Raw genomic sequence first — 15,101 nt, 5'->3', positions numbered from 1 at the left:
GGTGGAATATATCTTCTGTATAAACCTCTCCACTCAGGTCAAATCTGTATTAGAAATTATGTGACTGGTAAAACAGAGCACCGTACTCGGGCTTAGCGACATGGATCTGTTCCATTACCAGTAGTGGATGATACCTGCTGGTTATTCACCCTTATGTACCTTTTCTATTTACTCAGATATAAAAGTCACCCCTTTTGCAAAGTAGTCTGAGGTCTCTGATACATTTTCAGTGTCACTGCTGTGAGGAAAGCCATAATGCACATATAATGGACACATAGGTTTCACAGCGTACATCAGTTTTTAACTGATACTTATTGAGCTATGTGTCAGAACAGTGAATTTGGATTGCAATCAATTCCATTAGTCATAACACTACAAGATTACAAGATAGATACTTAATTTACAGTTTGTAGAAGAGACAGATTAAAGAGATGGAACATGGGGCATCCATGGTTTTCCCAAACAAACTGCAGATTAAGATGCATGATCTCTACTGGTTCAACAAAAAAAATGCATGTGCAGGACCAAATATGTATATATGGACATAAAAAATAAATGTTAGATTAAAAAATTTGGTCAGATGCAACTAAATCAAATTGCTGACTGCAGCTACACAACTTCACTAAAATGTTTCATGTCCTCTGATGTGCACAATAATCCCAGGTAAAAGGGAAATTGATTTACACTGCTTTCACAGAGTTAACTGCTCTAATTATTAAATAGCCCTCAACATATGGCAAGGAATTATGGAATGTAAATCAAGAGCCATGTGCTACAAAGTAATCACACAAATGGTTCCCAAATAGCACCACCGTTTCCAGAAGGTTAGCAGAATCATACCTTCCTGATGTACAGACAATTTCAGAGAACTAGTGCTGACATACTCTGCATTATAAAGCAAACTATTCTTAGGATGACAGTGGTAAACAAAACTTCCTTTAGCTTGTGATTAATTTAATTCAAGCATTAACCTGAAAAAAAAGACCTAAAAATGTGTTTAAAGATTAATCTTGGCATATTAAAGTGCTTTGATTCTTATCATTAAAATTTATTAGACTTTTGACAGTATTAATTCAAAATCTTCTGCTGATGCTTTAATTTAGCTGGCTGGTGAATTGTACAGCAACACAAAATGTTATCCAATATATCCTCTATAGCTGCTTTTTGAGACAGATGACTCATTGTTGAAAAACATTAATGTCAGAAATTTAAATACATGCATATACCATAATGATAAAACTGCTTATGTTATTCTACTTTCAGGTTTCCAAAGGGTATTTGAAAAAACTATCATTCAGCTGTCTTAATCTGCCAGTGTTTAAAAGTGTCCAATGTTTAGTATTACCATTTTACCTCCCTCCTTCACTCTCCATCTCTATTGTCCTGCCCTCCTGCCCTTTCCCCTGTTCCTTGCTCATAGTGGTTTTTCACCTCGGCTTGTATTACCCTAATGCTAAGTTGTTGAAAAACAGTGTCATGTTCTATTTCGTATCTGTCTCTTAGGAGTCTTTAGAAGCTACTGTTAGATACTACTAGTAGCCACTAATAACAGCTACTAGTACCAACAATTAATACAGACCAAAATACTGTAAAAAACAAAGCAGATGCAGTTTTAATGTACAGGCAATTACAGTGTCCTTCTGCATGATCCTTGTTGATGAAATACCTCTCTCTCTACACACTACTAATGCTAAAAATTGGATGCACTAGATTATGCATTGAAAAGGCTATTGTTAGAAATGGTCATGAAATGGTGGCACTCCAAGAAAACAGAAGCAGGAGTGTGTAGTCAGGAATACTGCCAGAAGCAACACATCTATCTCAGACCACTCAACAACATCAACAAAATTGTACTGGCACAAAAGGAAGGCCATAGAATCCGTGGGTAGAGAAGGATCTTTGCTTTCTACCTACCCAGGAGTCTGTCTTCACATCATTTCAACCTCCCCAATCCAGTTTCATTAGATATGAAATCTTTCAGGCAGCTGGATGTAAGCGACTCTACCTGGGAAGAGGGTAAGGCAAGACTGGGCTTCATACCACAAAAAAAAATTGCAAAATTAGACAGCTGCATCTACATGGCATGTCTGGCCTGGATTTGGGGAAAGCTATATTTAGATGGACTGAAATAAATTCGTAGAATTTTGGTCAAAGAAAAGAGTTGGGCATTTTCTAGAAGGATATATGAAATAGACAGGTATTTAGAAAGGGAAAAGGCAACTATGAAAACAGAAGAAGAAAAAAGGAAGACCTCCGTCAGGGCACGATGGAGAGGGCAGAAGGGCAGGATTCTTCAGAAGGGCAGGATTTAGAGGTTCCTGGGTGCTTCCTGAGGAGGTGTTGAGCTCTAGGATACACAGTGTTCTACAGCTTTTCAGTTCCCTGTACACTGCCCATCTAATAATGACAAAGCAAACTGGGAATGATTCAATGAAGTACAGTGCCTCTCCTTTAAAATACTGTCTTTTCCCATATTTAACCCTTTTCAGGACTCCAGGTTATGGTTGATAGTGGGAAAAATGTGGCTACAGTCACTTTTAGTCCATTAGTCAAGTCCCAGCTTCTGATGAATGCTAGAAAATCCAAGGCAAAGACCATAAAAAAGAGTATGTCCTCTGCATCTTTCCAGACCCTTCCCGTTTACCCCAAATCTTCTATTCATCACAGTGGATTGTTTATTAATAATAAGCCTAAGAATTGTACAACACTGTGCATTCTGCTGTCTAGAGGCAGTCTAGACCTTTCATCTACACAGGTATTTTTATTCAGCTGTATCTTCCAGAACTGACATTCTAAATTTAATTTTTTCACAGTTGCTAATTAAGATGGAAAATTTCTGCCATTATTTCAATGTCTTGCTAGTTGTTAAGTCACAGAATCTTAGAATAATTCAGTTTAAAAAGCACCTTTGGAAGGTCCAAAGCAGAGCCAGCTCTGAAGACAGATCAGGTTGCCCAGGTCATATTCTGCCAAATTTTGAGTGTCTCCACAAAGATGGAGACTCCACCACTTCTCTGAGCAACCATCACCTCTGTGACTGTATTGAAAACTACCATCATTGGCCTAAGAGTTATGAGCTTGCCTAGTAAAACTAAGGGGGGGGCGGGGGGGAAATAATATTTCTTAATTTTTTTGTCATTTTAGATTATGTTTTATAAACAAAGCTTATATATTTGTTATATTGTTTTCACCACAATTAGGCCTTGAAAGGAGTAGAAGCCTGTTATGCTATGCAGAATATAAATACATAGCAGCAGGTGTGTCTCATGGCAGTTTTTCTTTATGGGGTGCTAAAATACAGGAAATAAAAATATATCTTTGCCACTAGACTCTGCAATAACTAAGGTTAAAAAACACTAATCTTTTCTACACAAAGAAGCTGAAGGAGTTCTGCATGTCCATTTAATCCCAAGTTTTTAGTTTCCATTGAAAATAAAATGTCAAAACTTGACAATGACTTGTCTTGAAAGAAGGTTATGCATGACTATTTGCTGAAATATTGGTTGTTGTCACATGACCAGAAACCATCACGAAAACGCTGATGCCTACTCATATCACAATATGATGTAACTACCATTTTTCCTTAAATGAAACATACTCCTAAGGTCCATTTTTCCAGCTCTGTGAAGGACGGTGTATTCCAAATATCATCTGTGTCCCATGTATCTAAAACCCAAAATTCAAAGAGCGCCAATGCTTTTATTAACTGCTGGTTTAATAATTCGTCACCTAAACTTTCTTAATACCTTTAGGTGATTATACAATTGAATGAAGAGATCTCTATAGCTTCCTTCTTATGTGCTTTAGTTAACACTCTTTTTTTGGTATACCTTATTGAAGAAAAGATTTGAAACATAACTTTTTGTGTGTCTCCTATACAAAGAATATACAAAACTGAGTACTCCATGGCTACATCATAGCAGTAAACGTTAAAGGATTTCCCTGATACTGTTTGTAAGTACACCTTTTAGTGTAACCCAGAATACTATTAATTTTGTATTACAAAATGTGTCTCTGTTATTACAGAATGACTAACATTTTTTTCGTTGTAAGCAACACACACATTGATTTCTAGATTTTAATTTCACTTTTTGCTTGGTTAAAATCCACTACCAAAAATCCATGAAATCTATGAAAATCCCCCAAAAGATATCCTGGATGAATTTCTAATGTGCTTAAATATTTCTGAAAACGTTTTGGAGTTAGACTATTTAAATAATAATTATATTTCCAATTCAGGTGGCATTACACAAATTGTATCATTTCACAAGGGTAATAAAAATTTTGGAACTATAGTATTGCAATCCTTTGGTACTTGGCTATTAAAACTAGTCAGCCTGAGTCAGCTGAGAAGCAGCTCTATATTTCGGATAGCAAACTCATTGCAATATTTATGTAACATGATAAGAGCCCTTAGTGGGAAGCAGTCAAGAGTAGAACACCTCGGATATCAGCAAGGCCACTGCTTTTCAACCAGTTTCTAAATAACCCAGAATAAATGTATCGCTGAAAAAAGGCGATGTTTGTCTTAGCCCATCAAATCCAGCTGAAAAATTAAACCACCCCGTCAGTCTGATTTACAATGAGCTCCAATGAGCTCCACAGAAATCTGCAATATCTGCTTTCATGTCTTCCTTGGAGCTGAGATAAAAGTAAGCAAAGCCTTAATTCAGCCTTGGTGTCATCAGCAGTATTTCTAGCATTAGAAGCAATGCTGATGGTTTGCCAGGAAAAAAAAAAAAAGAAAATACTGAATATATATGTTCAGTGAACTGGGAGATCCTCCCAGACAAGCTCCTTTACAGGCATATTAACTTTACCGTAAAGTACATAGATTTTTGTTAACTCTTGTGTTTTTCCACTTTACACAGTGCAACACTTTCCCCGATTGCAATACTCTGCACAGTTGTAACTTGAATTATTTTGGTATCTTCACTGTTAATTCATCCACAGACTTTCAATAAATAAATAAATAAATAAATAAGCAAGCAAGCTTCATTTAGCTGCTTAGCCACTATCCTATCCTACATCATTTTTGCTGTTTTTTTCTTCAGTATCACAACAGTTTCTGAGGGTATTTTACCCTTCCCCTTTCCTATTGATTCATTCCCTAGAGTGCTTATAGCTACTGAGTTAGTTATGTTCCTTGATTTTTGCACCATCTGCACACCCTGGACAACTAATTAAATGAGATTTTCATACCCTCCTCTCTATTTCTTTTCCATTTCTTACAAGGAATGCTTTTTGCCAATATACGTTAACCACAACTCTAACATAAATTAATTTGAGTTTCCCGCTGACTCCTCTGAAAGCACTATTATGGCCAGATTCCATGTGACCCTTCCAGGTATGCCCAAGAAAGAGCATACAGTAGTTTATTCCTTTGTATCCCAGCATAACTACACAGATAATGGGCTTTCAGGAAATGCAAGTGTTGCTCTGAATTGCTCTGCACTACCACTGGCAGAGAGACATTGCCATTTCCAAAATATGAAACTGGAACAAAGAAGGGCTCAGGAAGCATCCAGAACTGAGCAGGGGAACTGCACTTTTTCCTTTAAAAACAGTAGTGAAAGGTTTCCTGTAGTGTTCTGCAGCAAAAACAGTCGAACTTTCTTTTAGGATCCTCTGAATGTGTATTAAGCATGATGAAGCTGACAAACACCACTAAGTTTTGAATGCCCAGCTAGGGGACTGCTACAGCTACAAACTCTTCTAAAGCTGATTAAAAACTCTGAATCACAGAGATATATAAATACACTGCCCTAAATTTAACATATTCCAGATTATCAGCATATGATCATGGCCTTGTTTCCTGGCAACTGAAGACACACAAGTCTTTGATAAACACACACACACACATACATACATACATACATACATATGTATCTGTCCTGATCTTGGGGGGGAGGGGGAATAGAGTTTTCTGTGAAAAAATGGCGCTTTTTCTCTTTTAGCTCATATTGGTGAGCACATCATACAACTTCTAATCACTCGACATTACTACACCGATTCTATGCAACAATATATCCAGGGCTGCAAAGATGAATGATCATACCTGCAAGCGCTCACTGTTCATCATCTCTCTGATAGCAATAATCAGCGATAATCCTTCTCAGTTCAATTTTACTTACAAAATGTTGGGAAAAAAGGGGTTTGGTATCTCTACAAGTGAAACGCAATGGAGATTCTTGTTTAAAGCAATCAGAACATCTAAATGTCACCCTGCAGCAGAGACAGATCCTTCAAAATGGAGCCACAGCAGCATTTAGTTTTCACCTACCTACTGTCTGATCTTCCTCAGTTTTTTAATAACCAGCATTCACTTCTTTGGTTACAGTGAGAATGCTGTTCCTGAAGCTGGTGAGACTGACCACCGTTTGTAGAAAGATCCTCAAATTGTATAAATTTGCACAGCTCTTTTCAATGTTAATTTGGCAGCTGAAAATCTGGCCTTCAGGCTATGAAGTCCAGTCCTCTGTCCTTGTAACTTCCCTTTGTGGGTTTTTTCAAGATTTAAATTTTATATTTTCTAAGTCTTCTATTCAATTATATTTTATAAATTTGGGAGAGTAGAACTGACAGAAATTCCGTAGCTGCTGGAAATGACCAACTTCAAATGTGAGGAAGGAGGCTGAATAGCTTATGGAGATGGTAAGACTACTGAAGCATCCAACGTTGTATCAAAATCCTAGCACCATCTCCATTCCTTCTCCCTTCCTTCCTCTTTTTCATCTTTAAAAGGAAGCTACCATTTTAAAAAATACGTATGTTTTTGCTGATGCACCTAATACAGAAGAACATCAACATATTAAAAGAGGGGATTGCCTTAATCTATGTCCCTTTTTCCCTTAAGAAAAGGAAATGTCTGTGCATGGGGCAGAGGAAAGCAGAAAGAGCAGACAGGTCATTCAATCACTTCCAGGTTTGAATACTCCTGTATCTCAGCTTCAACATTCTGTTGTCTCATTATTTGAAGATCTAAGTTCTCTTTTGGTCCCTTACTTAGTTCTAGTGTCCATTGTTTTGTGGATTTCTTTTTCTATATGCTAATAAAAATGAAAGGATTTATGGAAAAGTGCTACCCTGTGTCTTGCAAACATTACAGGAAATAAATAGAAGAAAATACCTTCATGATTTTGAAGAAAATCAGAAACAATCAAACCCTTTATGACTTGTCATTTGCATGGCTGTATTTCATACAAATTAGTGCTAATGACACAGGGAATTTGTTTTAAAACCAAACTTGTAATTTATTTTTATGTCTAAACAGAAATGACATCCAATGTTTGGGTAAAACAGTTCATGTCAGAACTGAAAGTGCTGTCAAAAGTGTTCCAGCTGCAGTCCTGTGCTTAGCATAAAATGAGTACAGAGCAAAATTTATCTCCCCTTGAATACCTTCATGCCTATTGGTATCAACACAGTAGGTCGGGGTATTATCTAAGTCATACGAGATGTCTCCGGCTTCAGGGGACAGTGCAGTGTCTTCTTTTCCCTACCCACACCCATTTTGCAGGCTATTTCATCACTATAGTGTTCAAACATCATTCAAGGATCCCAGCTGCTAGGACAGCCATTAGCCAACAGCCAAAACCTGTTTATACAACAGAGCTGCATCACCAGTGAAAGTTAAAGCTGCCTTAACAGCCTATAGAAAATAGTACTCAGTTCTGAAGTGTATTGATGTATCAGCAAAGCATCAAGTTACATACTGTAAGTACTCACACCGTGTCTCCCAGTAAAATTAATCATAGATCTATCCGTAAATTCAAGAACGAATTCCCAGACAGACAATTACTTAGTTGGATTTATATACAGTCTTTGAAAGAGCCTATACGTTTCCATTTTGTTGGTCAATAGCTAGCTAAAATGCCAGTGTTAAGCTAACACTTTTCATTATTAAAAACATTTTTGAGATGCATAATTATTTACAACGAGCTTAATTTTTGCTGTAAGACATCTCTGAAAATGTCTTTCACAACAGGTGAAAGTGGGCTGGTGAACAGCTCTTGCTTTCAGAAGACTTTAAAAGAATCCATCTCAGACCCTGGACTATTTCTGTTGTAGCACATGTTAGGCCAGATTGTGATCTCAGTCATAGTAGTGCAGCAGGATAATGCAAGCTGCTATGCTAAAGTAAATGCTCTACTGGTTTCAACTGAATTATTTCAGATTCATATAAATGCACGTAGAACAGAATTGAGACTAAGTATATTAAATTAATGACATGTGGCATGGTCAATATGCAATAGTCTATAAAAAAACATTTTTTAAAACTATCAGTACTCACTAGGCACATAGTATTTTAAAAAAAAAAAGATTAATTATTTCAGTTTTTCTTTTATGAGTACAGGTCAATAGAGAAAGAGGAATAAAGTGCCACAAAATTCCTGAAATATGAAACTCCACTATCACTAAGCTTTATGTACAAAAGCATTTTTTGGTATATTTCACATCATGGATTATCACAACTGGCTTTTATAAGAGTTCTTTTAAACTATGAGAATCCATCCATCTACAACTGAAGTGTTCTTGAAGATTAAGATTAATGTATCATGAATCATCACGGTTTAATATGCATGACACGGTTTCATTTCACACATGTTCTGCATGGGTTGATTGCCATGTATGCCAATATCAAACAGATGTTAATTCTTTCATTTTTATGCTCCCAAAGTATATTTTAATGACCTAGGAGGCTTGGCAAAGAAAAAGAGGGAGGTATTTTGAAGTAGATTTAATGGTAAATCTAAAATAAAAATCCATTAGAAAAATAATTTTTAAAATTCATGTTTTCAGCAATATAAATTTTAGTATGAAAAAGAACACATGATATGCAAAGGAACTGCAGACTGCTCTCATTAAATGGCACGTTCCTTTTTGTAAACAAGAAAAGAATTTTTCATTATTTTTCTAATAAAAACCATGATTTTAAAAGTCCTACCAATTAAACACAAGCTTTGTGATATGAAATGTTTCTGGAAGTCACCTGCAAGGCATTGTATGTTTTTAGTGTGCCTAAATTCTTAAATCTGGGTATTTTGCAAAGAAACCGAATCTCCATGTAAAACATCACTATATAAATTCTCACATCAGCAGTGCTGTATGTCTCATTTTATGGATCATCTAAATTAAAAAGTCCTTAAATATAAAATATTTCACAAGTCTCCACTGTCAGAGGCCAGAAGTGGAAATGAAAAGGTATCCTAGGTTAAGATTAATGTATAATGAGAAAGCTGTTTCCAGCCAGAACCAGCTCCCACTTTATGCTGTGTCAGATGCAAGACAAGATTCTCCAGAACCAGAACAGCAGCAGAGCCACAGGTCAGGATGGAAGAGTGTTGGCTAAAAACTATGAGCTTTAACTAATTCCTAATTTGATCAAATGGACTTGCTAGAGTAATTTCCATGGAAGTTAGAGCAGGTCTCTAGCTTTGGGCCTGATCTTACTGAAATCAACAGGAACAGGAATGGCTCCCAGGAATTTTGCACTAGAATTAGTTTTAGCAAGCTGAAACAGTCTCCAGGTTGAAAACTACAGTTACTGAAACTGTTACGAATAATAATAGTAGCAGTGATATATTCGATACATAAATATTTATGTTAGATAGCATAAATAGCAGATTAAAAAAAATAGTAGATAAAATACTATCAAAAACAAGATATTCTGCCCCTCCCCATACCATGGAGATCTTTTTTATACAGTAATACTTCCAACACCAAACAAATTATTTAAATTACTTGCTTACATTCTTACATGAGCTGGCATACAGCTTTAAAATGAAAATGTGAACTGACATTTTGAAAAATAACTGACAGTCATGGCACAAGAATGCAGTGACCTCTATCCTCCAATATTCCCTTTTTTCTTTTTTTTTTCCCAAATGCCCAAATACATGCAAGGCACACAGAAATAAAATGCTAATTACCAGTGAAACCCTAATTCCAAGGAAGTCAAAAGTACCACATTCCCATTGAATTCACTGGGACAAGGAATGAATCCAAAATGTGGATTTTACACACACCACACAAAACACTTGTGCAGATTTCTGAAAACATACACTCATCGCATTGCAGGGAATCAAGCCTGCATTCCTTGCTCAACCAATATTCCCTGACTGGAATAACAGCTTTAGATGTTATTTTTGTTCTCGTTCTGTTTTACTATGTTAAATCACCAGATTGTTTTTCTTTTTACTTAAGATAAATGTGTGAAAGTGCCTCCTTTCCATTCATAGATGTTATCTTCCTCAAACTTCAAATGATTCAGCTGGGTGAATATAGAGTTATAAATAATTTATCAAGATACATACCAGTTGTTAGGAGAAAAAAAAAAACTGAGGGAAGAATATCACTGCATAAAATCTGAACATTAAAACTGATTTTTTAAAAATCAATCTTTAATTGTTTTTATTACCTCCTAATCCAGGTCTGAGACGATTATCATAACCATCCAGAAGTCTGTCTAGAATTCTTGTAAAGATGGTGATGTTATTCTTAGCTTCATCTTCCAGGGAGTCAGCCAGCACTGATCTAAATGGACATTTTACATTTTAGAAAGTGCTAGATATGTTTTAAAGTACATTCAACATGCAGTTTTTGCAGGCTGGCCTTGAATATTTAACTTGCTGCCCTCCAACAGGAAGGGTGTAGTTAAGAGTATATGAATACACAATTTATATGTAACATGTTCAGAAACATAAGAGTCGACAATATACTATTTAAAATTTCCAGGAAGTCATTTTCCAGTAGCCTCTACTTCTACCCAACACTGCATCCCCGTGAGCGCTACTTCAGGCTCCACTAACATATTTAGCTGTGCAGGTGCAAAAGCCTAGAAGAGCTTCCCGGGCCTCGGCGGCGCGTCACTCCCGGACTGACAACCCGGGTTCCCACGCACAAAACCGTCTCCTGCCAGCTCTACCCAGCTCTGTCCTCACCTAAGTATACTCAATCTCTGGGTAAATCCTGTGGATATGCTTCCACCCAATGGTCATGTAACGTACATGACCAGAAGAACTAACATGAGGGAAAACTCCAGCGATCATGCTCAGGGAGTCCTCTGATGTCAGTACTTGGTGGGTGGGAACAACAATGCTGACGAGCAAGCTGCAGGATAGCTGTGCATAGCCTTCACGTTTCTAAGATGCTATTTTGTTATAAAAAGCACTCTCTGATGTTCCACTAGATGCAGACAAACGCTATAAAAGTTGGCTAGAAAAAAAAATCATAAATGAGGTGTCAAGAAGAATCTCTAGATCATCGATCGTTTCAAACTTCCCCGATAAAGAAAGAGATGTTACAGCCTTTACGGGTCATACCTCTGTGGAAAACACTAAACACGGATCTGCTGCCCAGCCAGCCGTGGTGCTGAACAGTCCTCTGGGACCTGGACACCCAGACCAAAGGTTTCGTATACCAGGGAAACACTCCCATGCAGAAAGCCTTACACATGCAAGTGTTACTGTGCCAACAATTTTAAGCACCGTGCGTGTGAAATGCGTGAGCTCATCAGCCTTACCTACTTAATACCGCAATATTAGTACCAAGGAAGTAAGCCTCGTATGTTAGACGCATTATCGTTTATACCTTTTTCGGGCACCTAAATTTTTAACCTGAAATGTTTGAGTATTTATCATCTCTAAACGAACCACTGATCAAGGCATTGCGAATGCCATAAAAACAAGCATCTTTCCTTCCTCCTCCAAACCAAAAGTAGGTTTGGGTGACATTCTCTCTAAAGCAAGCTAGAAAATGATTAAAGACAGGGCTTTATGTTGGTCCCCAATTCAACAGCATGGAGGAAGTATTTAAATGTAAATCATTGCAGGTCCGTGCTCTCCATCACAAAAACCACCGAATCAACCAAAATCAGATAACCAGAATTTCATGTGTGATTTTACTGATGTGAGAGTTTTTTCTTAATTTATATTACTGGATGGCTCATTTTGCATTTTTAAAATCTATTTCTGTACTGTAAGTCTCTGCCATTTTTTAAGCTTCCTTCTGAGATACAACAGATTTTTGAACTCTAGATACCACTTAAAAATTAGATCACACAATTAGATCAAATTAGGGTCAAATCCTGCAAACTTTACTCGGGCATAAACTCCTTAATTACGCATGTAGTCTCTTTGACGTCAGTGAGATTACTCACTTGAGTAGGGTGTGCAGGATCAGGCCCACTGTGACTCAACTAATACTGCACCACAGTTAGGCATAAAGTGAAATGGGAAACATAGTTTCAGGAAATATTTTGTTCACTAGGAAACAGACAAAAATAAATGCAGACTTCTTAAATCATTAGGAAACTTGCATTATTTAGCTTACGACCCTTACCATATTAGGACAAGACCTACTGCAGTCAGACCCAAAATAAGTAAAACGAAGTTACAAACTACAATTAATTGCATGTTTAGGGACCGTGAGCAACACAAAACTATTATGTGATTAAAATTACTTTATCTTATGCTGTCACTTTAGAAATGGGGAACTTTAAACAACATGAGAAAAGTTGATTAATAAACGAGGCTATTGTTTTATTGTATGTGACTGTGAAGTTGTATGCTATCTCCACCTAGAGGTTTAAAGCTTAAGTATCATTTTGAATTCTGTTATGTCGACCAAAAAAAAAGACCAAAAAAAAAAAAAAAAGGCATGCCCGTATTAAAAAATATGCAAGCAGTATTTTAGAGACTGTGATTTGCTATTTGACTTCACGATAATCTATCTCTCCATGTTAGCTGTTCCGTACAGTACAGAATCACAGTGATACAGTAACTAACTCCAATAAATCTTTAAGGGATCCAGTAAGGCATTTAAAGGAATTATTTTTTTTTAATGGTGAAGCAAAGCATCATTTCACAAACTGTTTAAGGACAAGAGATTAGGCTTATATGGTCCCTAGACCACCTTCTACTGCATTTGCTCTGGAAACTATGTAATACTGCATTCAAACAGCTAAGAAAGATTGGTTGGGGGTTTTTTTAGTACATTACTACATACTATACTTTTATAACCCCTCACACAAGCTTACCCTCAGCAGATCGTAACATACATGTTTGTACTGAACAACAAAATTAAACATCCTCTCACCTTGTTGGTAGCCACACCAATAAAACGAGAAGAACCAACTGCATCTCGGAGAGTGCCAGCTTCCTCTTCATCGCTGCTCTTTGCAAAACCTAACCGTGCAAGAAAAACACAAACCCACTCTCAGCTACAGCCAGTCTCCGCCAAGCAGTGCTTTCAACTTAACCCGAGGAAAAATATGTCACTTCGGCGGAGAAAGGAAACCACTGGATTTCTGCAGCACTTTTCACTACTAGCAACTTATTGTATCTCCATCTTCCCCAACGATCCTGCTCTGTGCAAAGAGGCAACGCATGATCAAAAGTGGCATGTGAGCAGACGCATCAGATGCTTCCCTTTTCCGTAAGCTGAAAGCCCCAAGACGAAAAGGAACAAAAAAATTTTTTTTTTTAAAAAAAAACAAAACAAAACAAAAAAAACCACAAAAAAAAACCAAACAAAAAACCAACCACCAAAAAAACCGTATATATAAAAAGACCGGGGTTTAAGCATTCCTCGCCTCGCTACGGCACACCGCAGCCGGGGGGGGCGGCGGGCGGGCGGCGAGGGAGCGTCGTGCCATTCGCAGGGGCTCGGTGCGGGGACCGCGGGCGAGCCGCCCCCCGCCGCCGCCGCCGCCGCCGCCGCCGAGCGCCCAACACGTTTGACAGCTGCTCGGCAAAACACCGGCGACAGCCGCCGCCGCCGGGGGCGCGGGGCGGGGGCGGCGGGGGCTGCTAGCCCCCGCAGGGCGACAAGTTGCGGACCGCAGCGGAGCCCTGCCCGCCCGCCACGGGCGAGCACTGCCCGCGGCCGTCAGGGGCCACGCCGCCGGCCCCCGCGCTGCCCGCGGCGGGCGGGGACCCCCGGGGACCCTACCTGGGAGCAGCGAGCGGGCAGCCGGGGCGGGAAGGGGCGGGGGGGGGGGGGGGGGGGGACACGGACGGGGACGGGGACCGGGATGGGGGGGGGAGGGGAGGTGGGGGGGACGGGCGGGAGGGCGCTGACAGCGAGCGGGGGGCAGGAGGCGGCGGGCGGCGGGGAGCGCGGGGCGGCGGCGGCGGCGGCGGCGAGCGCGGGCAGGACGGAGCGGCTCCCCAGCGGCGGGCGGGCGCGCGCGTGCCTGGGCGCGCGGGGGGCGGCGGGCAGCGCGCGTGCCGCTGCGCGGAGGCGGGCGGGCGGGCCGGGAAGGTGGTGGTGGGGGGGGGGGGGGGGGGGGCGGCGCGGGGAGCCGCGCGTGCCGGCGGGCGCGCGGGTGCCCCGCGGGGCGCGGTTCGGCGCGGGGTGGGCGGGGGGGGGCGTCACGGCGCGGCGCCCAGTGCCCCCGGGCCGGTGTGCGGGGCGGGGAAGATGCAAGTCACCCTGCTGAACGGCGGCTCCCGCGCGAGGGGGCTCCCGCGGGGCCTGACAGACAGGCAGGCAGCCTGCGCGGACAGGAGGGAGCGGGCGGGCGGGCGCGGTAACTTGGCCGGTGCGCGGACGGTAACGCGGGCGACGAGCGACGGCCGGGCCGACGCAGCACGTTTTCCGTGGCCCTTCTCAGCCTTTCGGTCACCTCTGGCGAAGCGCGCGTTCCACGGGGCATCACCCCAAGGAGCACCCTGCGCGCGTTTCGGTCTGCCGCGGGAGCAGCCGCCGGCACCCGGCTCCCACCCTCGCTCCGGGGCTGCCTCATTAATATTCCTTTCCCCACTTGCCCATTGGCACAGCCTAATTGAAATGCAGAGAGAAGAAAAGTCTGTCATTTAAAGTGAGCTCGGGAAGCAGGCGGCCAAGAAAACAAACCTTGCTTTTCTGCTCAGATTGCATTACTTTCTTGTTGTATTGTCTTTTAAAGCACGTCGCCCTCCTTTCCTAGACGCAGTCCTTCTTTGGTAGGAACTGGACCGCTGCTGGGATTCATTCCCGTCGATTTTAGGTTTTCCAGCGCAAGTAGATCAGGACAGGCTTGGCAATTAAAGATAAGGGTTTATATTTAGTGTACCCTCATTTTGCATTGTTAACTCGGAAATAATTAAATAACACCG

General features: G+C 40.5%; 1 protein-coding gene across 1 annotated transcript in view; it reads right to left on the bottom strand.

Moving 5' to 3' along the window:
* Nucleotides 1–13,433, bottom strand: part of GABRA2 (gamma-aminobutyric acid type A receptor subunit alpha2) — a 64,371-nt gene extending 50,938 nt beyond the window's left edge. The window contains exons 1-2 of the mRNA XM_049793682.1: nt 13,099–13,433; nt 10,421–10,536 (exon numbers count right to left, since the gene is read on the bottom strand). Of these exons, the coding sequence (XP_049649639.1) occupies nt 10,421–10,536; nt 13,099–13,169 (187 nt within the window). The 5' untranslated portion in view covers nt 13,170–13,433. The remainder of the gene's footprint in view (nt 1–10,420; nt 10,537–13,098) is intronic.
* Between the last annotated feature and the right edge of the window lie 1,668 nt (nt 13,434–15,101).

The sequence above is a fragment of the Accipiter gentilis genome, chromosome 3, assembly GCF_929443795.1.
Source record: "Accipiter gentilis chromosome 3, bAccGen1.1, whole genome shotgun sequence".
Lineage (NCBI taxonomy): Eukaryota > Metazoa > Chordata > Aves > Accipitriformes > Accipitridae > Astur > Astur gentilis.
Note: the sequence above shows the minus strand (reverse complement) of the source record. Positions and strands in the feature narration are given on the sequence as shown.